This window comes from Clarias gariepinus, chromosome 13, assembly GCF_024256425.1.
Source record: "Clarias gariepinus isolate MV-2021 ecotype Netherlands chromosome 13, CGAR_prim_01v2, whole genome shotgun sequence".
In the NCBI taxonomy this organism is placed as follows: Eukaryota; Metazoa; Chordata; class Actinopteri; order Siluriformes; family Clariidae; genus Clarias; species Clarias gariepinus.
In genome coordinates this window covers 7,604,971-7,631,964 of record NC_071112.1, presented here as the reverse complement: position 1 = coordinate 7,631,964, position 26,994 = coordinate 7,604,971, and the positions used below count along the sequence as shown (strand labels likewise).

The 26,994-nt window shown below is 38.9% G+C and overlaps 1 protein-coding gene across 1 annotated transcript in view; it reads left to right on the top strand.

Moving 5' to 3' along the window:
• Positions 1 to 26,994, top strand: part of ryr2b (ryanodine receptor 2b (cardiac)) — a 95,106-nt gene that overhangs the window by 34,049 nt on the left and 34,063 nt on the right. Inside the window, exons 55-71 of the mRNA XM_053509946.1 lie at positions 1,292 to 1,369; positions 1,458 to 1,533; positions 1,623 to 1,746; positions 2,447 to 2,562; positions 4,323 to 4,399; positions 4,521 to 4,642; positions 4,833 to 4,882; positions 5,997 to 6,057; positions 7,222 to 7,439; positions 12,387 to 12,468; positions 13,140 to 13,243; positions 14,108 to 14,419; positions 14,684 to 14,924; positions 16,122 to 16,209; positions 17,534 to 17,626; positions 17,929 to 18,099; positions 18,610 to 18,660. Coding sequence (XP_053365921.1) covers positions 1,292 to 1,369; positions 1,458 to 1,533; positions 1,623 to 1,746; positions 2,447 to 2,562; positions 4,323 to 4,399; positions 4,521 to 4,642; positions 4,833 to 4,882; positions 5,997 to 6,057; positions 7,222 to 7,439; positions 12,387 to 12,468; positions 13,140 to 13,243; positions 14,108 to 14,419; positions 14,684 to 14,924; positions 16,122 to 16,209; positions 17,534 to 17,626; positions 17,929 to 18,099; positions 18,610 to 18,660 — 2,064 coding nt within the window. The remainder of the gene's footprint in view (positions 1 to 1,291; positions 1,370 to 1,457; positions 1,534 to 1,622; positions 1,747 to 2,446; positions 2,563 to 4,322; positions 4,400 to 4,520; positions 4,643 to 4,832; positions 4,883 to 5,996; positions 6,058 to 7,221; positions 7,440 to 12,386; positions 12,469 to 13,139; positions 13,244 to 14,107; positions 14,420 to 14,683; positions 14,925 to 16,121; positions 16,210 to 17,533; positions 17,627 to 17,928; positions 18,100 to 18,609; positions 18,661 to 26,994) is intronic.

Below are 26,994 nucleotides of genomic sequence, written 5' to 3'. Positions count from 1 at the left end.
ATATACACACATACACGTGTGTGTGTGTGTGTGTGTGTCATAAATATGGATTACTCTATTTAAACAAATTAACAAAAAAACAAACAGTATTTAAGTATTGTATTTAACATTATATATATTATATAATGCCAAAGACATTTAAACAGCTTTGGGGACCTGACTTCTACAAAGGCTTTATGATATACAGTACAGTGGAACCTTGGATTACTAACATAATTCGAAATGGGCGCAGTATTTTAAAACACTCGTAAACTTGCATGAGCGCCTATTAACAGGATCACTGCTGCACTTTACCGTAGAATCGCAACAGAGAAGTGTTTCCATTAGAGAGAGAAAGTGTGTGTGTGTGTGTGTGAGTGAGTGTGTGTGTGTGTGTGTGTGTGTGTGAGTGAGTGAGTGAGTAAAGGGGCATGGTGACACCAACGATACGCGTGCACACATAACGGTTGGCTGACACAGGGAGAGAGAAAATGGATCTTTAACCTCTCTAATGAGACTTTCTTATTAGAGAGGTTAAAGTGTGTTATGATAAACAGTATACGTGCGTTATAATAAACAGTACACGCGCGCTGCACACACACGCATACAAACACAAAATAAAAATTGTTTTACGCACACACACAACACGGTTACAGTGTTATAGTAAACAGTACACACGGATGTTGATTATATCAGTAAGAGTCGCGCACTAAGACCACATACGTGATACATGATGTATTAGATAACCAAGACATCGTTTTCCAGGTCAAAATTTATTAAAAATCTTTGCTCGCAAACTGCGTAAAACTGCAGACTTGCAATCCGAGGTTCCACTGTAGATTACTTTCAGTTCATACAGTATCACAGCACTGCTTAATTCTCTAATTTGACTTATATTTTATTCTGATTAGGTTTAAACTGTATCAGTGTGCTTGTTCTAATTGTAGTTGCTGATATTGTTTAAGAAAAGGTTTATCTAACAGGTATAGAAGGTGTCTCCAGTGTCAGTGCTTTGTAACAGTCAATAGTATCCAACAAAAACATTTCATGCCTTTATTTACCAGAAATTTCATCACAAGTGCTGGTTTGACTTGACTGCCCCATTGTCTTAAAACAGCTGTGCAAAAACAAGAATATAAAATTATTATTATTTATTTCCATTATTGAACAATCCAGGGACAATGGTGGTATTTGAACATTTGTGTGATCCAATGAAGCAAATTCAGCATTTTGCATGATCCCAAAACATTTTCTAAATTTAAACCACAGTTTTATTTAAAAGATTTTAATTTTGTTTCCTCCCTTAATGCAGCTTTCATTTGAAGGAACCTCCATGTTCAGCCCCAAACCTGCAGACACCAGCAGCATCACACTGACCTGGGATCAGTATGTAAGTCTGACTCAGTATTTCTCATTTAATCACTGAATGTAGAACAAGAAAAAAAAAAGAAAAGTATCCCTCTCTATCTTCCTTACAGGCTATGGCGGAACAGCTGGCAGAAAACCATCACAACATCTGGGCCAAGAGGAAACTCGAGGAACTGCAGGCTAAAGGTCAATTGCACTCAATTACATTCTGCTGAGTGCCCTGTTACACATGGAACAACCTATAAATTTTTTTTGTATTGATGTTGTGTGTCCAGGAGGGGGCAGTCACACACTGCTGGTGCCGTATGCTTCTCTGAATGGCAGAGAGAAGAACCGAATCCGAGAGAGGGCACAGGACGTCTTGAAGTTCTTCCATATTAACGGATACACCGTGTGGAGGCGAGGGTGGAAATACTTACGTTAAAGTCCAAAACTGGACACCACCAATATTGTTCATGTTTGTTTTGGAAACTTATATAAAGGGTGGCCTTGTTTTAATGAGGATCTGTAGGCATTGTTTGTTTTGTGGAATGTTACATATTCCTTTGAAGTTTTAAACCAAAGATTGCTTCAAAACAATAGAAGATGGAATAGAACCCGACCTAACACCACTTGACTTTTTGGAGGCTCATGTGCAGTCAGTAGTCTCAGCATCAGCTCAGAGCAATCGTTACACAAAGACTGTGTTCACATTGCCAGCCTAAAGTGATACATTTTCTTGTTCTTCGACAATAAAAACTCAAACAGGATCGATTGGAGCTAAACAAATGAGAGAAGTTTAATAAATATAATTCCGAGTAAATATGAGTTTAGGAACACTGGTGGCTCAGTTTTGGCCTGGGTTAAATTCACAGCTATTAAATGCAGGGCATCTTTAATTTCAGTCCCAAGCCCAAATAAAAATTGAAGGGTTGTGTCAGAAAGGGAAAAATGTGCCAAAATATGATGCGGATCAGATGGCATGCTGTAGTGAGCCCTTAACGAAAGCAGCCAAAAGAACAACACCACATATGATAAATATGAACATTATTGTCAATGTTCAACATGTTGATTTGTCAACAATTAACTATAAAATCATGTACGTATTTGTGACTTCCAGGGAGGGGAAACCTACCGAGTCATATAGTCCCTCTGTCTCAGGCCGCTTTACATACCGTCTCCTCCAGGAGGCGCTGTCCAGTACTGAAGATGCGCAGGACCAGCTACTAGAACTGGGTAAGAAACAAACATAACACATCAGTATACCACTATGATCTCATGATCTTATGTTTCATAAATAATACAAACAATGGCAAAATAATACCTAAATAATACACAGGAAGTGTGTACCGTATGTTTTTTTTAAAATCTGCATCAACAAGGTGAAAGAGGAGATTGCTGATGCCAAAGCTTCTATTATTTGTGCATTATTATAAGAGAGATCTTGTTAAAAATGTATATATATAGTAAGGAATAAAACACATGGGGCATGCTGTTATCGAAAAATAATCATTCGCGGAGTTAGGGTTTTATATAACAACTCATATTTTAGGACTTTTACACCAAAGCAGGTGTGAAAAGGTTTCGAAACTGGATTTGTAACATGCTAACAGATGGCAGCACAAGGCTCCACCCACAGTCACAGGAAGCACCGACTTTCTTAGACTGTGCAACTGCTGCTAATCTGATCACGTGCGCTATCATGTTTGCTATTTCACCATGGACAGCAAGGTAGAAAAAAAAGCGAATGTGAAATTCTGGGTAAAACTGGGCAAAGTCTATGCCGATGTTGCAACGAGACGTTCAACATCGAGTTTTGAGTGGCTTCAAGAGCAGAAGAACATTACTGGAAGATGACGAGAGCCTTCAAAGAGCACATCTCCAGAAAATGTCAAAACCATTTTAAACAGTTACAACGTTGCTGCCGTTGTTGGTGTGTCACACGGAACAAGCCTCACGTGTGTTGCTGCCAAGCTCATCCCCAGGCTGCTGATCCAGGAGCAGAAGAACATCGCGTCGAGGTCTCCCGTGGATGACCCGTCCTTCATGTCGAGGATAATTACCAGTGATGAAACTTGGGTGTATGGGTACGGCCCTGAGATGATGCACCCATCTTCACAGTGGTAGAGCCCTTCATCTCCACAACCGAAAAAGGCATAGCAGGTCGGCAGCTCGACCGAGTGCATGCTCATTGTCTATACATCGAGAACTCGTCCTCAGTGGTCAGAACATCAATAGTAAATTCTACTTCCAGGTTTTAAGGCGTTTGAGGGAGGGTGTAAAACAGAGCTTATAAACAGAGGTAATATTGAAACCTTTTTATACCACTTCATAGGACAGAACTTATTTTTTGTAGTTATGGTTAATTATTGCAGTTAAAAACATTAAAGACGTTAATACAAAAAGCACAGCTTGTCATGTTAAACTTATCCATCTTGAATCTACTGTTCCAAGACTGTTACAAAGTACTCACACTGGAGACTCCTTCCAAGTACTTAAAAAAAACTTTTTTTTTAAAAACCTCATCATAATAAGCACATTTCTAATTTATTTATGTCCTCAAAGTTAATATAAAAAAGATTTGCAAAAGAAACAATAAAATATTCAAAGCAAGCACACGTTTATACCGGACACTTGTGATTTAGGGCTGAAACTACTGTCAGAGCTGCTGGTACAGACGATTAATCAACACCCTCTGACCAATGAGACCTGTGAATTTGACAGCACTGTGGTATAAATGGACTCTTCTGGTTATTCACACGTCCCAAAATAGGCATTATTACAGAGCTCTACTGATATACTGTACGATCGGGTGCTAGCTGATGATATTAGCAGGTCGTGGCACAAATGGTCTCCAGTCTTGCGTCAGATACAGAATAACGATCAGTGATGTCTGGAAAGATAAAGATTTATTCTTCAATTATAAAACATTTTCTAATTGGACGCTTGAAATTTTAAACCAAAAAAAAAATGTGTATTTACATGTATCTTTTCAGAGGTTGCTCAGGCGAGAGGGCAGATGGAAAAGGTGGAGAAGGCGTGTCAAGAGAAGCAGATGCATTTCTTCATGAAGGTGAGTACTGCACTGTTCATATTTTGGTTTCAGGCTTCATGTTCAACATTGAGGACAAGTGCTATACAGTACATAGTGTTTGGGTGGATGGATGGAATGATTGGTTCTTTCCTTGTTGTAGGTTTTATTGCCTCTCATCAATGAGTATTTTAAAAGTCATCATTTCTACTTCATGCCCAGTGTGACGTCTTCTCTTACCCGCACCACTCATGCGTCCAACAAAGAAAGACAGATGGTCTCTAGGTAATAATCCACTTGAAAAACTGATAAAATTGTGTGTGTTTGTGAGTATGTTTGATTGATCATATGTACATCTGCGTCTTCTTTCTCATAACCCATGACTTTTCGTAAATTTTTGGTTATTACACTTTTGAACCTGCACCCCTCTCCTTTTCTTTTCTTCCCTTTTTTTCCTCCTTTTTTTTTTCCTCAGTTTGTTCTGTAAGCTGGCAGCTCTGGTCAGGTGCAGGATTTCTCTGTTCGGTAAGAATCTGGCACAAAAGAAGACTACTTTAACACTTTTCTTTATTTCTATCATGACTTGTTCTTCGCTTGTTCTTCACTTATACTTCAGTATTTTATTGGTTGTTTCGTTATCATATTTCATTTGTTGTCTGTCTTCTCCAGGACAGATAAGTAATATGAATAGCCTCATTTTTTGTTTATTAACGTCAAGAGAGAGAGAAAAAAAGACAGATGCTGGGAAAAGGAATGTGACTAATTAATTCTGTAATTCATTATAGAAAATAAGATAGACAGACAGACAGACATAGTAACAGTCTTATGCACGGGTGGCACCAAAGAGACGAGGCAAGGTCTTACTGCAAAAGGGTCATTTTATTTGGAAAAGTGGGAAAAGAAAGAAACGTCCTTGTGGCGAATGACATCACTCGCATGCGTGCCACCCATCACAGTTTAGCATCCACCGCTTGACTCTACTTTCAAAACCTCCGGACCTGGAGCTACACTGTCCCATTAATGAGATCCATTAACAGTGATAATTCACCAACCGTGTCCTTTCCCTGTGGCTCCGCCCCTTTATACACTTGCAGAAGAGGAGGCCACCAACCAAATGCAGTCAAAATATTTTTTAAATTCAGCACTTAGTGAGGGGTGGCACGTTGGTGTAGTGGTTAGTACTGTTGGGTTTGATTCCCGGCCAGGCTCGATTCCCGTCTCTGTGTGCATGGAGTTTGCATGTTCTCCTTGGTGGGTTTTCTCCGGGTAATCCAGTTTCCTTCCATAGTCCAAAGACATGCAGGTTAGGCTATTTGGTGTTCCCAGAATTGTCCTTAGTGTGTCATTGAGTGTGTGTATGTGTGTGTACCCTTCGATGGATTGGCACCCTGTCCAGTGCCCTGACTCGTGCCCTAAGTCTCCTGGGATAGGCTCCAGGTCCCCGCGACCCTGAATACAGGATAAAGCAGTATAGAAGATGATTGAGTGAGTGAGCACTTAGTGATAATTGTAAGCGTTCTTAAACTTTGACTGTAACAGGTATGTGTGCATGTGCTATAACGTACAACTTTTGTAGATTGTAGCTCAATAAGGACTGGGTTCGAGTTCTTACCATTAAGGATTCCTTTTTATTTCTCAGGTCAAGATGGTCAGTGTGTGGTGAGCTGTTTGCAGATCCTGGCACGCTCTCTGGACACCAAGTAGGTGGTACTGTGATGGTTACTTTATCAGACTGTGTGCTAACCAGCTTATAGACATAGATTTAACTTAGATATATGCAGTGGTGGCCAAAAGTGTTAAGACCACACTTGCTATGTATGACATCACTAATTGGTTCTACTGTAGTTTGTCTGGATGAAGAGTTGTGTTAACTAGACTCAGCTGATTTAGTTAATGGATGGAACAAATATGTGGCAGGATTTAAACTTTCTAAAGCCTGGGTATCCACCTAAGCACAAAAATGTCTAAAAGTAGAGAATTTTTAAGTGAATTGTAAAATTCTGTGACAGATTTATCTACAGGATTCAGGGAGCATCAAGCAGGCATGGATTAAGTGAAGTACTACAGAGGGCTTTTATGACTTTATGCCCAGCCAGATCCATCAGCCATACAAATATTGATTGTTGTATACATTGATGCAATTTTAGTGCATGACGGGAAAAAAAAAATCATTTATATCTTGATTATCATTATGAAAAAAAAGAGGGAATGTCATTAAAAAAGTGAATTTCACTTTTTGCTAAATATATTTTTTCCCACCACAGTAGATACTGTATGTGCATTAACAATATTTATTTGTATCTATGCATAATAAATATGTATCCTGTATATTTATACAATACAACTTATATTGAAATGTACCAGAAATATTAACCAAAGAACAAAAACATTTTGATTGTGTAACTATTCACTCTTTTGGGTTAATACTTTATAGAACAACCTTTAGCTGTAATCACAGTGCAAGCTAATGTTAAGCTGGCAGAATATGTCTTGGTAGGCTTCGGACATCTGGATGGTGGTTTGACTGATACTGGCTTGTCAGCTTCATCTTCTTGGCTCGACCGACTTCTTTGTACTGTAGCTCTGTCAGTACATTTTGGATTGCAGTCTTAAAGAATTAAATCTTCACTCGGTTTAGAATCAAGCCTTTGTAGTTATTCAATTTCTTTTTCATTTAAGCAAATTAATTCGTCCTCCAGTAGGTTTTATACGTTAAATATGAATGCTAAAAATGTGTTTGATGTGTCACATTGTTCACAGGTCATTTTATTTGAAAAAGTGGGAAAGGAAAGGGTTTCCTTTCCCACTTCCCAATATTTAGCATGTTCTAATAGGTTTTAATAATGTATTAATCTTACCTACAGGGTAGTGATGGAGACCGAGTGTGTGCGTGCACCTCTGCAATTGTTCTTCGAGGCTGCAGCGTTGGATTTGGAGCTGGCGGTGGACAGCGTGACCCCAGGGGTCGCACATATTCGAAGAGATGTAGAAGTGCTCACCTACACCACCACTGCACTCCTGCCAGTCCTGACCTCTCTGTTTCAACATGCAGCTCACTGCCAGGGCTCAGTCGACCTCATGGGTATGTCATGGTGGGATTTACTGGGCGAGAGAAACAAATGTAACAAAATTATGTCGATGACTTGCGTCACATTGTATCATGAATATTTATGCAAGGACTAAGAGTTTGGTTACCTCATTTAATTTTCCTAATCCTTCATTTAGATTAAGCAAAGCATCTTCTAAGGTTGGCAGATTTTTTAAAAGTGGAATCATTAGAGATACACCCTAGGACGTGTCTAGTATATTAGCAAAATTTATCAACCTGGATTCCATGCTCAGCTTTCATAAACTTCAGGTTAAAAAACAGCACTTCAGTTCTTCCCACAGGTCTGTAATATACTTGCGGTGGAGCCATCAGAACCGGCCAGCATTTATGGCTTTACAGTATTAGCATTATATATACTGTAGGGTTCAGGGTTATCTCATTTTTACTGAACAAACATGACTAAATTAAAAAGTGTTTATTGGCTGCACAGGCAAAGAAATAGCCCAGATTCATAAGATCATTTGTTTTTATGATTGTTTTGGTTGTTTCTGTGACCAAATAATAATAATAATAATATTATTATTATTATTATTATTATTATTATTATTAATAATAATAATAATAATAATAATAATAATAATTCACACATTTTTAGTTTTACATTTTTATGACATAATTAGAGTAAAATGTACATGTTTTAAAATTAATGATAACTTCTGGTTCTACATGACATATCAGAAAACCTCATTCACTGTGCAAAACTGGAGCATGTGCGACCATCATATACTACTTCATATACTACTGTATTCACGGCAGCTGGCATCCACCACCTTTACTGCCTCTCAGTACACTCGCACTACCACCTCTGTACTTATTTTTTCCGGACAGCTGGACAAATTTTTTTTTAAAGGAAAAAATACTTGGGTGGCAGTCAATATACTTGGCCGACCCCACCAAGTACACTACTGCTCAAAAGTTTCTAACTTCATGGTCGTTCTAGACGTTAATTTCTAAAAACACTGTAAAACCTCCAAAATATGCAATAATCTCTTTTGAACAGTTAAGGCTGATATGTATCTGCTACTTATTCACCTTAATAATGACTAATGACTAATCTGAGGTGCTGTTTGTTAATTGTTGATTTCTGAGGCTGCGGACTCTTTAAATGAATAAACCTTTGCTCTTGCTTGGATGGGAAGGTCTTCATGAGAGCCAGGTTCATCATGGTGCTTGATGAGTTTAAATTGACAATACTGTTCTTGCAAGAACTATTCCATGAAAGGCTGACCTCTGTGCCTTAAATTCCATACAGTATGTGTTATTCCATAGTTTTGAAATCTCCAGTATTATTGTGGAATGTAGAAAATCAATCACTAAACAAAAACAATGAATGTTGCGAGTGATCCCAACCTTTTGAGCGGTAGTGTATACTGTATGTGTGGGAAACACTGCAGTTGATCCAGCACGTTGGTTGTTGATGTTATTTTGCATCATATAAGAAACATAATCAACAAGCCCTATCAGTTCAGTAGGAATATACAGTGGTCTCAAGCCTGAGAAAGAATGGTAAAGGGATTCATCAGGAAGGTCATCTGGAAAAGAAATCTGTGCCAATCAAAAAGGCGAATTGGATAATTCACTGTGTGGCCTTTAAATGGGATCAGCAAAGAAGCAAAAGAAGAACATTAACTATGAATTACAGTATAAAATGTTCTTGATGTACGCAGTGTCTCTGAGAAAGATTCTACCTTCTTTGATGTTATTGAACTAAGCGAGTGTTGTGTACAGTTGTTGGGTGTAATAGCGAACACAGCAGTTTTCATTCACTACCTAGGGTTAGTGACCTAGGGTACCTACCTAGGGTACATACCTAGGGTACCTACCTAGGGTTAGGTATCTGAGCCACTGAGGACTCAGTGGCTGAATTTAGTTTTTAAAGCTAACGTCCCCGCCGATTTACCTAAATGCGTTCATGTTTGCGCTAATAATTTTTCACCAGACTGCTTTATAAACGCGGGTCAATATAAAGCAGGTTTTACTAGGAAGCTGCTCCTAAAAAATGGATCTGTACTAACGCTTCGTGTTCCTGCTTCATCTTCACCAGGCTCGGTGAGTGTGATTCCTTTTACTATGACTCTTTGCAGATCGCCTTTTCTAATAATCACGATGAATGCGGAGTGTAAGTTAACTTACACTCTCATAGAACATGGTTATGGCTTCTTCTCTATGTACATCCGTCTCTATATAATCCCTAATCGCCCGTTTATAATAAACAATGCATTAAGGTGATTGTCTAGTTGCAAACTGTGTACGTAGTCGGAAAACTATATTATGCTTACCTTTGTAACGTTAGATGGTTTATAACGATGTCTGTCGAAGATTAAGAAGTCATGTAAACACATCAGTAAACACATCGCGTCCGTATCTCTCTCGGTAAGCTTCTCCGGTTTTTGTTGTTGTTGCTCGCGGCAGCGTAACAGCCCGTTCATTCATGCCCATGCAGTGATGAGAAAGACAAATCGAGTCGATGCATGTCCATTCTTTTAATTACTGCGTTGTCAAGCGATATTACAAACTTCCGCGTAGGTTCCGTTCTTAAATCAAACCAAAAACGACTGAAGAAAACAGGCTCAGGCTCTATAATCCTGCGTTGTGGGCAATGCTTTGTGGGTAATGCAGTCCAAAGCATTGTCCGCACTGGACTACACTTCCGTGGCTATACCCCACGTGTGTTGTGAAGACACGTCCCACAGAACTGGGGGGGGCGGGCTCAGCAGAGGTCATGAGCATTTAAATTAGCATTTACTGAAACAGGTTGCTGAGAACAGAGCTAGTTTTTACCAGGTAAAATAGTGTTTTTTTTACACAATAATTTTGAATTTTTAATTAACGTATAATACAAACTTTTCATTAGGACCCTAAAGATCATATTAACATTTAATGAAAAATATGATGTGTAGGACCTTTAAACAAGTTCCTGGGAGGCCAAAGTTTCAGACATGAAGCAGGCAATCAGATCATGGCTCGGGACATTAAAAAAAACTTTATTCCTTCATGGTATCTAGGCACTAGTGAAACACTGGGATAAGCGCATTAGTGTAGCAGGGGATTATATGCAAATAAATACATGTACTTTTTACTACCCAACTGTATTCCCTTATTCTGCACATTTAAAAGTCCTGTTTTGACTTGAAAGCTACTCATATGTAGGCCTATTTAATGTTGGCCCTTGATGACATTCCACGGTTTACTGAGCATGTGATCATATTGTAGTTCATTTGAACTGTCAGACAGCAGTGCCTATGTGTTAAGTGGTATTAAATCCTATACTAGATAGCCCTACCTCAACTCTGATTTCACTTTTCGGATTACTTTTAAATTGAAATACCTCCTATATAAATAATGACCGTATTATCATATTCCTTATTTGCTTCCACTTAATCCCCTTAATAATGATTTAAATTTTCAATTAAGCATTTACTCTACCCCTTTAAGCCTATTTCGGTCTCTTTGCACCTGGCTGCACATTACTATTAAATAAAATTGCAAATGGACCCATTCTGACAGCATCTAGGGAAATCCTCAGTAAGCTTCATGCCACCCCGTGAGCTGACCGCTGAGCCGGATCCCAGCCCTGGAGAGCAGAGAGATTTATTCAATGCTCCTCAGATTTATTCAAAGCATGGAAATGGTCCGTGTGTTTGTAAATGAGATGGTAATGAGTGTGTCCGGGAGCAAGGGACAAACGTTTCGAATGCTGAGTCACACGCCTGATTTAAGTCAGATCGGACACATTCCCGAGGCACGATTTAAACAGGATTTAAATTTCATTTGGACAAAACGAGACTCTTGTGAAGCTCATTTTAGGTTAAACAGATAAAAGGTGGTGATCCAGGAAACTATGAGAGAAAGAGACACACAAGAAGGATAATTTTGCAGACTTAGTTCTCCAGCCATCAGGAAAACCCTTATAATATTAGATGACACTTTTTCAATAGATGTCAATAGATGACAAGTTTTTGTGTAGTGCTTTATGTACCACACTATGTATTTATTTATTTATTTATTTATATTTTTCATACCGCAGAACATTTAACTTTTTGATTCAGATTTTTCAGAAGGTATTGATTCTTTTTCATATGAAAAATATATATTTTTTTTACATACATTTGGTTTTATTCATCTAACAATTGGTTTTTAATTTGTCATGCATTTTAGCTTAAAGAATCACGATAAATAATTATATTTTTTAACGCCTCAATGATTAAACCATGATCAAATTATTAATTTTGTTAAAATCATTTATAAAATGACAAATCCACCCCATATCCCACCTCACAAACATTTCACTTATTAATCAGAATTTACACATGACAACAGTTGTTGAAAAATGGCTTTTATGTTATTTTAATCCCTTTGCATAAATGTGCGTAAATGTATTCTTTTCTTCGGCAATAGTTCTAGTTTTGTGCAATTGGTGCAGCTCATTTACATTTTAAATATATATTTAAAAAAACATTAGTTGTCTGCATCATTGGGACAAAATGTATACATGTACAGGGGCAAAAAGCATTGTATATCATCTTACACAAATGTATGTGAAAATTTTAATGTTCAAACAATTTGATAAATCAAATAAATGTTTAATTTGCCCTTCTAAACTATCTTAAATTTAATGGTAATTCACAAGCACTTGTACTTGATTTTTGCTGATATGTCAGAGTTTTCTTTAAGATGTCATTTAATTAACATTAATGGAAGGAGTCTCCAGTGTCAGAGCTTGGCAACACTAGTACCAAGCGTAAATCTGTAACTTTACTGTAAGTTCTTTAAATGAAAAAGACATTTATTTATTACATATTACTAATCATTTATTTAAAAAGACACATTTTGTACCATGCAGCAAATAATATTTGTTACTGATGATTGAAATATTTCACATTAAACTGGTGTAAAAACAACATTTATTATCATTTTCAGTGGATGAAGTGCAGACTTCCTGTTACAGGATCCTCTGCAGTCTGTACGCTCTCGGAACTTGCAGAAATGCTTTTATGGAAAGGTAAATCTCTTGATTAATTAAGTTGAATTAAGAGTATTGGGTTAAAAACCTCATTTCCTTGACTCTGATTTCAGATAAAAACAAACAAACAAACAAAAAAAAAAAACCCATGAGCATAGTTTTTATCAGAATTGTCTCAGAGGTAGGGTTAAGTCACATCTGCATCACCTGCTTTAGCCCTGAAAAAACAACCAGTGATTCAGACTAGAGATTTATTTATTTATTTATTTATTTATCAATAAATCAGATCTTTTTATTTCATAATTTATTAATTTAGTTAGTTATTTTTGCTGTCGAAAATAGGACAGTATTGAACACAAGAGACAATAAAAATGTCAAATAACGTGATATATGGACGAGAAAAGGGCAATGTATTTATCACACTCATTATTGCACATATGGTTTAAATTTCCCCCTTACTATTTAGAAGCTTATAAAATAGCGCTTAATCAAGCACATTTTTTAAAATAAAGTATATTTTGGAATATTTTTATATTTATATGATTGAATTCATTCACATCACCAACATTTTTTTTGTACAAAATAATTTAACTATTTAAGAAAAAGATTGCTTTTTTTCTTTTTCCTACTTTTAATCTATATTATTATTATTATTATTATTATTATTATTATTATTATTATTAATAATACATTTGTCATATTTTTCATAGGCAGAGGCCTTTCCTAGGCGAGTGCCTCGCTGCCTTATCAGCCGCCTTCCCTGTGTGTTTCCTCGAGATATCCCTGGGCTACATGAATAATGCACAGAGAGAAGGTTAACACACAAACACACACATTCTCTCTTTATCTCAGATGATATTAAATAATATAATACATGCAATAATGCATTTAAAATGTAGTCAGTACATTTCTATAAGATTCTTCACACAGTTTATAAATATTTTCTCAGACAAGTGCATTGGTCTCTGTGCAATTTGGATGTTTGTACATGTAGAAACAAAGTATCAGTACGAAGAGGGGTGTCTTTACTGTGTACCTGTCACTCCTGTTGGATTTTGATATCGGAAGCTCTACCTCTTTACGAGTGTTGAAGTGTTCTAGTCCGGACAGCATGAGTGTGTGTGTTTTGAAGGACTTGACTTGGAAGGGAAGTTGCGTTTGATTGGGTTTAGAGTTGTGATGTAAATAAATACAAATACAGGATTTGGATTAAACCGATCATGAGTCTTAAATACGAGTTTAATCATAGATTAATCTTAAAATTACGTTTAAATTTAAATATGAACAATCTGAGTCGCAGGAAGCAGGAAGGTGTTTGCGTCAGGACTGTAATCCTAATGGACAAAAAAAAGCATTAATGTGGAGGTTTAAAGGCAGCTCATGGCAAGGGTTGTCAGGTTTTGGCAAAATTTCCAAGTACAGCTCAAAAACCACACATAAAACACAAATCTAGGCAAAATGTTTGGGTTTTTCTTCTTTTCCTCATTTTGATAGCTCATGAATGATAGAAATCAGACATCAGAAGGATTCTATTTAACTCATTTTTCTTTTGAATGATCAAATAACTCATGCTAGCTGGAAGTTTGCACATGGTGCTCATCTGATCATCTTACATTATCTAACTACAATTAACTACTAAATTGATAGCTGACACCATATTTTTACCTCTCAAAAATAGACATGTCCACAGCAGCTGAGGATTCTTCAAGGCCCCTTCCAGTCTTACAGGAAGTGTTGTTGGAAGTCAAAGATGTCCTGGAGGCCGGATCAGCAGCTCGCCATTGCATTCTGTCTCAGGTCATGGAGGTTACAATTCCTCTACTGTGTAGCTATGTGTGTCGATGGGGTGAAGAAAACACTCAGTATGCATATGAGGAGTCTTGCTCCTCTCTAACACCTTCACACGCCAACATGCTCCTGGGACAAATCCTTGGCATCATCTACAGCCACCTGGGGAGACACGAGTGCACATGGATGAAACGGATTGCGGGTGAGTGAGTAAATGGGAATAATGTAAATGGGAATTGTGTATAATTTAAATATTGGTATCTGGTGCACTGTAGTGTCTATTTTTTTTTTACAATACATGTGAGCTACTTCCATGATTAAACAGGAAGTAGAACTGCCATTCGTTCGTATCTGCGGAAATTCGTAACTTGAATGTTTGTAAGTCGGGGACCACCTTTATACAGGAAAATGTGCAATACAGTATAATAAATAATTTTAATGATGTTTTATAAAACTTTTTCCACAGCTTTTGTGCAGCCGATGGTCTGTAAGGCGGAGCCTGGTCTCTTGACGAGGCACTTTCTGCCTCTGATGGAAAAGCTGAAGAAGAGGGCGGAGTCAGTGCTACAGGAGGAGGAGCATATGAAAATGGAGAGGCGTGGTGATGTGGCAGAGATGGAGCTGGCTGTGCAAGAGAAGTTTGCGGTGTTGGTGCAGGACATCTACGCTTGTTATCCCCTTCTCATCCCGTTTGTTGAGCAACACAGGTAAGGGGCGGTCAGGTAAATGTACTCAATAAAACCGAGAAATCTGTTTAATAGTTTATATCTATGTTAAATAAACATTTCTGTACATAACCCTGTGTGGCTATGGATGTAAGAATTGTTTGAAGCGAATTTATTTTCTTGTATAAAAGCTCATCCCAAATCTAACAACAATTTTAAATGATTATTAATTAAAGAGTGATGTCAGAACATCTTAGAAGTTTTGTTCATATGCATTTTTAACTCTTGATGTTACCAAGCAGTGAAACTGGAGTCCTCTTCCTTAAATGTTAAATGAATATTTCCATACATCAACAATCAGGCAACGGTGCAGCTTGTTGCTGTTTCCGTTCATACTAGCCATGTCCTAAACAGAGAAACGGATGAATAAAATTGGGTATTGTCTGGAGCAACATCCCTCTTTGATCTAGACTTTGTATTAATGGTTGTAACCAGTGATGACTTGGCCTTAACTGGCGCTGTGAATGAACATGGACATATCTTGGAAGTTTTATATGCAGAGATGAAGATGTGAAGTAATGTAAGAGGTAACAGCATCCTCCTGGGATCGAACCGGATGATAGGGCGAGCACTTTACCACTGCACTGCTGATATACTACAATGAGATGTGTAAAATGTCCATCAAATAGCCACAAATTGAATGTTTTTCACCAATAGTTAAAATTTCTTATCATACTTATGCCACCAACTAGAAAGTCCTGAGGAGGAGGAGTGGCATTCGCAGACTGCACAAAATTGTTGCCGGACAGAGGCTACAGCTGTAAGGGCATGTACTGTATGTAGGGCTATGTGGTGCATCACAATCACAGGCGTCTTGAAATAAATGAACATGACTGAAGGGAATTTGAAGACCTGGAGCCTGATCAAATCCGGTAGTGTAACCTTGTTTGCTGATATGAACGTAGCATGGGATGGAACCAGTAACAGTTCCATTATATCAACAATTACACAGACATATATTATTTAATTTAATTCAACTCTATTATTAGCCATATCAATTAAGTTGGTACTATGGTAACAATAACACTAATATAAAAACAGAGCCTAGATATCATGAATACAGAAACAATATAAACACCAGCTCTATGAGATGGCTCTAAAAGTTCTACATGTCCATTACATTTACATCCTTATTTCGATGTTCTTGGCCCATCTTGTTATTTTTATTTTTCTAATTAGAATACTCTGGCTGAGGGAGATGAACGCAGATGCTGAAAGACTTTTCAGTCTGGTCGCTGATGTTTTCACTTTCTGGGCCAAATCTCATGTGAGTTGCCTTTTTTTTTCCTTTTTTTTTTTTCTTTTTACCTTTTTTTCTTTTCAGCTAAAGTCACTGTTTAAACTCCGCCCAATACTACAATGGAAATCTGAACAAACAGCAGGGAATGTTTTTTTTTTTATTATGAAATGATGAAAAAGTTATTTTCAATTTCATTGCATCATGTCCTAGTACAATGACCGAAATATATGGTTATTCATTTATTTTTATTTTTTATTTCAAGCTTAAAATTGTCTTGTTAATTGCCTGCTAAATTTTTTAATTCCTATAATAAATAAATAATTTCTCAAATATACATCCTATAATGGCGTCTTTAATTTTCAGAGAGATGCTAAAAAGATCTGGCGAAGTTTTAAAGTATATGAAATGGTCTTTTTTTCATCACATAATGAGATTTTTTTCCCCCAAATTTTTTTTCCCAAACTTAAGATATTTTCACTTTTATATTTGTAGTTAATTTCTAAAATCCTGCAGAGCCCTTCAGTTACTAGGTATATTTTTAAGCCTCAGACGTCAAGGAAATTGTTTTTCTATGTTTCTTTGATTTATTTAAACACTATGTTTAAAAGATTTCTATTCATTTTTGTGTGCAATCTGACACATATATGGATTCATTACATATAATTTAAAATGAATAATTGCTTTTGATTGACTTCAAGTGCAAAGATTTTTTATGACGGGGAAAAAAAAGAATTATGTGAAATTTTTCCTTGAGCAGAGCTTAGATCTTAAAGCCTGTGTAATTATGTGTCAGTGTGTTAATTCAGATTAAAGGCAGTGAGACATGTTGGGAAAACCTTTCAGAAACACTGTATGAATGTAAAAAGGTGTGTGAATGAAAACCTTTCCACAGGCTTTTCACTTCTCTTGTCAGTGCAGCTTAGTAGAAGCTATTGGGAAAGAATAGCTGAGTGGTTCCAGGTTCACAACCCATCTCAATCAAGCTGCCAGTGTTAGTGTTAATCAAGGCCTTAAGCTGATTATATGTGTAATTAGGAATAATATAAGGCGCTTTGGATTTAGCATCGCCCAATACTGAAAAAAAAAAAAAATCATAATTTTGTAAGATTTATTATTTTTACTAGAAGAAACCAATTTAACACCTGCCCTTCAACTGTATAAATTTGCTGATGTAATCCTTATTCTCAAGTACAGTAATTTCAGACTCTGTTAAAGAACATTGTAGATGATTTATCATTATTAATAATAGTTATTTGCATTGCCTTGTTTTTAACATTTTTAGTTAGAAAAATATTGGAGTAAATCAGGTCCTAGATGCAATCTTGTTGCTGTTTCTTGTTTCATGTTGTAGAACTTTAAGTGGGAGGAGCAGAACTTTGTAGTGCAGAACGACATCAACAGCACAACCTACCTGGTAAACAGCAGGAACAACCAAATGGCAAAGGTTTGAAAATGTTTTTTTTTTAAGTATTGAAATATATTATAACGATATATGACAATATATGATGACGATATAATATATGTGACAAAAGAAAAACAACATAAATATAAAAAAAACTCAGCATTGTGCCCCAAGCCTCCTGGGATAGGCTCCAGGCCCCCTGTATGACTATATGGTATACTCAACAATGATGATGATGATGATCTGGGCGGAGTCAGAGACTACGCCCACCTTAAAGTTTATCTACAGTCCTTACAGTATACTGGACATTGTATCACTGATACCAAATTGTTTACAAATTGCAGGGAGTGTATGAAGAGGGGAGGAGGAAAGTAAAGCGGGGCAGGGAGGAGCGTTACTCCACACACACTTCTCTCATCGTGGCCTCTCTCAAGAAGCTCCTCTCCATCGGGCTGAATCGATGCTGTCAGGGAGATCGAGACCTCGTTACTCTCGCCAAGAACCGCTTCTCCGAGGTTCATGCCTTGGGAAATTGTGCAATTATACAGTGTTTATGCCACAGTGCTGTTGAATTATAAAGTACATTCTGATTGGCCAGGAGGTGTTTAGTTTTCTGAAATGTTCTCTAACAGCAGGTTGTTCAACAAGCCCTTAAATGGAATTCAAGTATGGCAAAGAAAAACTTAGGTGTTAGCTATAAGTTCTGTTTGGTTATTTTTTCATTCATTACTGAAATTTGTTCTGTATAAATCAAGATAGCTGTTACGTCCTTCTTCAGCTAGCAGCTTACCTGCTTTATGGAATAGAATGTTACCGCTAATATTGCCCTTTTGATGCTTAAACTCGTGATGAGAGACTAAATGTTAATCAAGACCATTGGCCAAGAGTTTAATGCAAATGTTAGGGGGGGGAATAAAAAGTTGTTTTACAGTAAGATGAATAGATTGTGTTTATTATTTAATCTTAGATTCCACATACACACACTGTTATTATCTTCATTTGTTAAAGTCATGTGTCTTTTGTAGAAAGATACAGAGGAAGAAGTCCGAGCATTCATTTGCATCAACCTTCAACAGGTACAGTAAACCTCAACTGGAATGTATTTTAGAGGGTTTAGAATTAATTAAAGCTTATACCCCCATTTCACTTACTTAAATTTGCTACAGTATCTACACCAATGCAAATTCGTTGTGACCTCCGGAGAGATCAGTAGAAGTCGAAAACGGTTCCTTACAGCCTCTTTTGGGCTTGGTACAGTATGCATTCTGTCGTGTTTAGCGTCGTTAGTCTCGGGATGAAAATTGGAGCAAAAAACTTCGGTTGCCGTCTCCCGACTAAATTTTTCATTAGCGCCTCTGTACCGATTTGTAAGCGCCATCACCGAGTCGTTAACAATTCTTGAGCATTGGTATCACCTCATTACCTGTTCGACAGCATTCAGCAGCCCAACATCCTCATATTAAATGTAGATAATAAAGTAATATTTTAAGGAAAACAGCAATTAAAAACAATTGCAAGAAATATTACATGTTAAAATCCGACACACAATATAAATGTTTTAATCTAAAATGTCCGTGGCTTCTAATAAGGATACCAAGGGTGTTCTCCGCAACATGCCTCCTCCTAGATGTCCTGTAACGGGGTCACAAGCTCTTCATCTGTAAGTCCACGTCTAACATAGGGCTTCATCAAATAAGTCCTCAAGGTGAAAGGTTAAAATAAGGCATGGTTAGCCCTGCCACCTCACAACCTCCAAGGTTAGGGGTTCGTATCTGTAGGTGCATGTTATTCACAAGTTCTGACGCGTGTCTTTAGTTACACAGTGTCACTGACGACATCAGACGTTTCGTTGATTTCTTTGTCTCTTGTTTATTTTCAACATCAAAAACAACGGTTGTTACAGTTTCTTGCATAAATCCACTGTAGTCACGACGAGTCGCTTGCTGTGTTCTGTAGCTTCGATAGATTACAGTTACAACAACTTATTTTACTGTATTCCTTTTAGCTTACTGTCTCACGTTATCACGGTCAAAAGCTTGTGTGCTCCAAACCTTTCTGTATCCTTCCGTGTCTTAACAACAACTACAACTAACGTGCGTGATAGACATGGAACTGCATAACTGTGGGATGATGTCACAGAACAACACATGAAATGATGTCACAATACAAATTATATTTATGATACTTAATGCTTAATGTTTAACTAATAAACTGAAATAAGATAAACAACAACAAATCACAAGAATGAAATATGGCCCTTACATTTCCAGCCCCTAATTGACAGGCAGGAAGACTGACAATTACACACATTTTTTGTTTTGTTGTTTTTTCTTTTTTTTTTACAATTGGGCCACAACATTTACTATTGGATTAAAATTTGAATTAACTTTCTTAACACTTTAGAATTAACTTTCTTAACACTTTAAACATTTTTTTTTTTTTAACGGTTTAACTTAAGGTATTCATATTGCTGCGTACCAAATGAAAGGAACATGACTACTTTATAAGGTAATTAACAGTCCATTTCACATATCAGGCACAGCTTATCGATGGGTCTTTCCAGGGTACTGGTTTTAGTTTTGACCAGTACACGTCTCACAAGTCCTTTTTTATCAGGGAACACTTTCGTGATCCGTCCGATGACCCATGAATTTCTTGGAGAAGACTCATCAATTATTAGAACTACGTCTCCAATCGAGAGGTTTTTTCTCACCTGAGACCATTTTTGGCGCTCCTGAAGCAAGGGCAAGTATTCACGCACCCATCGCTTCCAGAATAGGTCGGCAAGATACTGAATTTGCTTCCACTTGCGTCGTGCGTAAGTGTCCTCTTTTTTGAAAAGTCCAGGAGGCAAGTTTGGCTGTTTTTTCATCAGCAGCAGGTGGTTAGGTGTCAGGGGCTCCAGGTCTGTGGGATCGTTTGTAGCGGTGGTAAGGGGACGGTCATTTATTATAGCTTCCACCTCACACAGAAATGTGTGCAAGCTCTCATCGTTTAGTGTTTGTTCTTTTAGTACAGACCTCAAGATTTTTTTAACTGACCTTATCTGCCTTTCCCATATTCCACCGAAGTGAGACCCAGCAGGAGGATTAAATATCCATTGTATCCCCTTTTGCATGAGGACGCCTTCAATTTTTGACTGATTCCACTGTTGGATAGCTTTACGCAATTCAGTCTCAGCGCCTATGAAGTTTGTTCCATTATCACTTCTCATGACTGACACCTGGCCTCTTCTGCACATGAAGCGTCGAATAGCGTTTAAGCAGGAGTCTGTATCTAATGACTGCGCGACTTCAATATGCACGGCTCTTGTTGTCAGACAAGTAAACAATACGCCATATCTTTTAACATTACTTCTACCCCGTTTGACCTCGAAGGGTCCAAAATAGTCTACCCCTACGTTAGTGAACGGTGGGTGATCTGGTGTTATTCTATCGGGTGGCAGTTCTGACATTTTTTGTTCACTATTCTTCGCTCTGATCTTTCTGCATGTCACACAACTGGACAGAAACTTTCTCACAAGGGAATTTGCTGTCGGAATCCAGTATTTCTGCCGCAATTTTGAAAGCATATAATTCCTTCCACAATGTCCGACCTGTTCGTGAGTGTTTCTTAAGATTAAAGTTGTAATGTGTGAGTCTTTGGGTATAATGACAGGGTGTTTTGCATGCTCAGGCATTGCAGACCTACCAAGACGTCCTCCTACTCTTAGCACTCCATCCTGCATTACTGGATCTAGTTTGGAGAGACAACTGTTTCTTTTTACGGAAGCATTACCCTTTTGTAACATGGAAATTTCGTCTTTGAATTTTTGGTTTTGAACGAACTTAATGACTTCGTTTTCTGCCCTTGTTAAGTCCTTAATTGATAGAGACTTATGGTTTTCTATTATTGAGTTGTTTGCCTGTCCCTTAATCCTTTTCGTTCTCTGTTTAAGCATGTCTTTAACGCAAAGAATCCAGGCAACGGATCTTTTTAACTTATACCAGTCGGAGTGATATTTAATCAGTTTACTCACGGCATCTGTGCTCTCTGTAGTTTTTACGAGATTCGCTGAGGCTGAGTGTTTAATCTCAATGTCATCCTCTTTCGTCGACAGATCGTGAATGTTTTCAGGCCATTTACTCTCTGGGGTTTTAAGAAAGGGCGGACCATGGATCCAATTGTTGTTTTTCATGAATTTTTCACAGGAAACTCCTCTGGAAGCAGCGTCGGCTGGGTTTTTTAAAGTGTTGACGTACCTCCACTGCTGTGGCTTGGTTGACTCTCGTATGATGGAGATTCTGTTAGCGACAAAGGTTTTGAAGCGAAGTTTTTCATTAACAATGTATCTCAAAACAGTTGTGCTGTCGGTCCAAAACACAGAGTCCAGCAGTTCTATTTCCAGTTGACCTTTCAGCATTTTGTCGTTGTTTACGGCGACCACTGCCGCTGTCAATTCCATTCGGGGGATAGTAGTTTGTTTCAAGGGCGCTACGCGAGAATTCCCCATCATGAATGCACAGTGTGTAAGTCCATTAGCATTTACTAACCTAATATATGAGACAACTCCATATCCCATTTCACTTGCATCTGAGAAGTGGTGAAGTTGTGCTGTATTTGTGACTCCAAAGTCAACTGGTTTTACGCATCTTGCTACACTAAACTCAGACAATTGATGCAACTCTTGTAGCCAGGCCCTCCATCTTTTTATAAATTGTTCGGGAATGTCATCGTCCCAAGCGAGTCTCTCTTTACATAACTGCTGCATTAAGATCTTAGCTGGCAGTATGACTGGTGCAAGGAAGCCTAAGGGGTCATAAATTGAACTAGTGACTGACAAGATTCCTCTTCTAGTCACAGGCCGCTCTTTTAAACTAATCTTGAACTTGAGCGTGTCTGAATTAATACACCACAGCACCCCTAGAGCCCTCTCAACAGGGAGTACGTCTTTACTCAGATCTAAGTCCCTCATGTCTTTAATTCTCTCACCCTCAGGGATGGAAGCTAGCAATGTACGACTATTACTTGCCCACTTGGTGAGGTGAAACCCTCCACTTGCGCACAGTTTGGTGAGATTACTATATAGCGCAACTGCTTGACTATGACTAGAGACAGACTTCAAGCAGTCGTCTACATAAAAGTTTTTAAGTACTGTGTTGACTGCCTCGGCAGATGCATTGCTGCGGTTTTCTTCTGCTGTTTTCCTAAGGGCGAAGTTAGCTACACTTGGAGATGATTTTGCACCAAACAAATGAACAACCATTTTATACTCAACCAAGTCCTGACTCACGTCTCCTTTCGGCCACCACAGGAAACGCAACAAGTCTGTGTCCTTTTCCGGAACTCTGACCTGATAGTACATGGCTTCCACATCTGCCATCATAGCAACTTCTTCTTGTCTAAAGCGTGCGAGCACCCCAATGAGTGAGTTTGTCAGGTCGGGTCCCTGCAGAAGCTCGCTATTTAATGATATTCCCTGATAGCTAGCAGCACAGTCAAAGACTACCCTTAGCTTTTTCTTTTGAGGATGGTACACACCATGGTGAGGTATGTACCACACCTGCCCGTCTTGTCGACTTAGGTGGGGTGTGGGGACCTTGACTGCATGACCCTTCTCAAACATGTCATTCATGAAGTTTAAATACTCTTTGTGAAAGGAGCGGTTATGCTTAAACTTCCGTTTGAGGTTCAGTGCGCGCTGCATGGCTGCGCTTCGGTTATTGGGCATTTGAATAGCTGCTTTCTTAAATGGGAGACCGATGTAGAAGTGATTATCGGTAAATTGCAGGGAGTTAGTTACAGAGTCTAAAAACTGATAGTCCTCTTGTGACAACTCAGCTTTGTCATCACAGTTCCGTTCAGGAAAATCATGGTTGTACTGTTGTATCAGCATTTGTTCCACACTTTCGATGGAGACTCTGTTGACTGCAACGCTCACTTGCTCATTGTTACATGTGCCTTCCTCGACCGACTCTTGAAGAGGTCCATTTATGGTCCATCCAAGAGCAGTCTTTACTGCATATGGCCCATTGTGCCTGCTGTTAATTACTCGCCATGGTTCTAGGAGCCTGTGCTCTTTGTTACCTATGAGAATTTCAACTCCAGCATTAATGTAAGGCAGTTTTACTTCGCTGAGGTATGGCCACTTATCAATGTCGTGCTGTTGTGGAATATTTTCCACTGAGACTGGGATACTCTTTTGTGTGAACACTTTGGGGAGTTCAACAAAGGTGTTTTCTTCCAGACTGCTAACCTCTAGATCAGTAAGCACATAGCTTTTTACTTGTTTCTTCGCGTTCAGGGTGCTTAACATGATGTCAATTTTTTTACCTTGTACGTTTAATCGCCTTGCTAGTGACTCTGTACAAAATGTAGCAGAGCTACCTGGGTCCATAAAGGCGTATACTTTTACTGTCTTGTTGCCTTTTTTGGACTTTATTTTAACAGGTACTATGGAGAGAATACAGTCATCTCCAGCCCTGATACACGCACTCGTTTCGTGACTCGCTGCAACAGGCAATGTTTGAACTGGTTCGGTTTCGTCAGCCTTTGCGATCGCTTGAGCTGTGTCTTTTGCTGCAATGTGTAGCATGCGAGGATGTTTCTTTGAGCACAGCTGACAGGTAATTTTCTTCGTGCAGTCTTTGCTTAAATGTCCTTTTACTAAACAGCCAAAGCAGAATCCATTCTTTTTTAGAAAGTCCAATTTGACCTTATATGTCTCATTGTTAAACTTGTGGCATTCGTCTAGGGTATGATCTTGCTCACAGGATGCACAAGGTTTAGTGAAGGCACTAATAACTAATGCACCACTACTCTTTACTGTGATTGAGTCTCTATGAACTTTACCAACCTGTTTTACGCCGGTCGCAAAGCTGCTGCCCCTCTTTTCTTCAGTTTTTTGCTTGAATCCTGGAGAGGATTTGCTGCTGTGTTTTTTACCACTAGTCGTTGTACCACTAGTCGAAACGTTCAGGTCTCCAAAGAGTGGGTTGGACATTACCTTTGCTTCTCGTTCTACGAATTTCATCAGCTGCACGAACTTAGCTCTTTCCTGATTGCGCTCCTCGTACTTGTATACGTGGCTTCTCCATTTTTCACGCAATTTGTAGGGCAGTTTTGAGGCAACACCTCTCAAGTTGGTAGCATTGTCTAGCTCATCCATGTAATCGATGCTTGACATGGTATTGTAACATTCTACTAGGAACAGGGAGAAGGTTTTTAGCGACTTTCCGTCCTCTGACTTTATTTCCGGCCAGTTGAGTGCCTTTTGCATCAGCGTTGTAGCGATTATTTGTCTATTTCCGAAATTGTCATGTAACAGTTTCATAGCCTCTGCGTAGCCACGATGTTCTGGCATGAGCAGGCAGCTTCTCACTAGGTTCTTAGGCTGTCCTTCAGTATACTGCTCGAGAAAGAACAGCCTATCATGATTGCTATCAGTGTTGGTTTCGATGGCGTGTTTAAAGGCTCTTACGAAGGACGTGAACTCAAGAGGGTCACCATAGAATGGAGGAACGTTGCGCGAGGGTAAGGAATGTTGCCTCTGACTCTTTGCAAACATTTCTGTAAGATCTGCCTGAAGTGGCATCCTACCCTGAGGCTCCACTATGTCAGTGTTGTAAAGTGAGTGTTCGTTACCTTGGGTGGGCCGTTCCATTAGGGTGCTTGACATTATGGGTTTGGCACTCACTGGCATGCTTAAGTGGGTTGCTCGGAGGCGTGATGGCAGCTCGAGGTATTCCGTTGCCGAACTGTGGTTGCAGTGGTCGTTTTGCTCTGGTTCCGAGGGGCGTGCACCACTCGTTTCGACGACCACGCTCCGTCTGGCAGGATGTTGTTTTTTGCGGTTCTGGTAAGAATTTAGTTCAGCATCGGCCATTGCAAGCGCCGTTTCCATTTCCAGCCTTTCCTTTTGTGCCTTTAATTGTGCTTGTTTAGCCTTTAGTTGTGCTTTCAATTGCTCTTCCTCAATCTTTAATCTTGCTTTCAATTGCTCTTCCTCAGCCTTTAATTGTGCTTCCTCCAGCTCCAGCGCCTGCCGATGGCTTAAAGTTGCTGCTTTAGCCAGCAAAGCTGCTCTATTGGCTTCTGCCTTTTTTAGTCGAGCTTCGGATGCTGCTGACGTTAAGGACCTTTTGGATGCCGATGACGTTACGCTTCCTTGCCTTTGGGGGGCGGGCGTCTTACGCTCCGCCATTGACACACTGTCGTTTGGCGAAACTCCATCGTCAACTGTTTGAGACGGCTTAAAGCGATCACTAGTGTCGGCGATCCACGACTCCACTCTTACCATGAATTCTGAGCAGCGCGTTAATCTAGGGTGAAACCAGTGTTGCTGATCAGTTTCACGCTCTTCAACCTTTGCGCACGATCGCACTTTTACATTACTTTCAATAAAGTCGTTTAGCAGCGCTTTGTATTGGCGGCGCTTGGCTTTAACGTCATGCAAATTACAAGCATTGTCCATAAGCGCCTCTAGTTCATTGTATAATACAGTCAACTGACTCCACTTGCCTTCTCTGGCGCTCTTCAGTTCGTCGAGCACCATCACCTGCTCAGATTCGGCGATAGCGGCGTTGTCCTCGCCGTGTGACATGGTGAAGTTTAAGGCAGGCAAGTCCTCTTCTCGCTTTCGGTTTCGGTTGATGCGCGTTTTTGAAGTCGCACGCGCGCTCTTCACAATCTTAAGTCACTTATCTTCATTTCTGCGGCGGAGACAAGCTTTTGACTTTAGTGTAGGTGCATGTTATTCACAAGTTCTGACGCGTGTCTTTAGTTACACAGTGTCACTGACGACATCAGACGTTTCGTTGATTTCTTTGTCTCTTGTTTATTTTCAACATCAAAAACAACGGTTGTTACAGTTTCTTGCATAAATCCACTGTAGTCACGACAAGTCGCTTGCTGTGTTCTGTAGCTTCGATAGATTACAGTTACAACAACTTATTTTACTGTATTCCTTTTAGCTTACTGTCTCACGTTATCACGGTCAAAAGCTTGTGTGCTCCAAACCTTTCTGTATCCTTCCGTGTCTTAACAACAACTACAACTAACGTGCGTGATAGACATGGAACTGCATAACTGTGGGATGATGTCACAGAACAACACATGAAATGATGTCACAATACAAATTATATTTATGATACTTAATGCTTAATGTTTAACTAATAAACTGAAATAAGATAAACAACAACAAATCACAAGAATGAAATATGGCCCTTACAGTATCTTCTCGCCAGTTTGTGTCTGTGGACTGTGCATTATTGCCTGGTGGGTTTCCTGTGAGTACTCCGGTTTCCTCCTCCAGTCCAAAGACATCCAGTGTTGGCTGATTTCCAAATGCCAGTATAGTGTGTGTGTGTGTGTGTGTGTGTGTGTGTGTGTGTGTGCTTGTGCCTTGTGATGGATTGGCATCCTATCCAGCG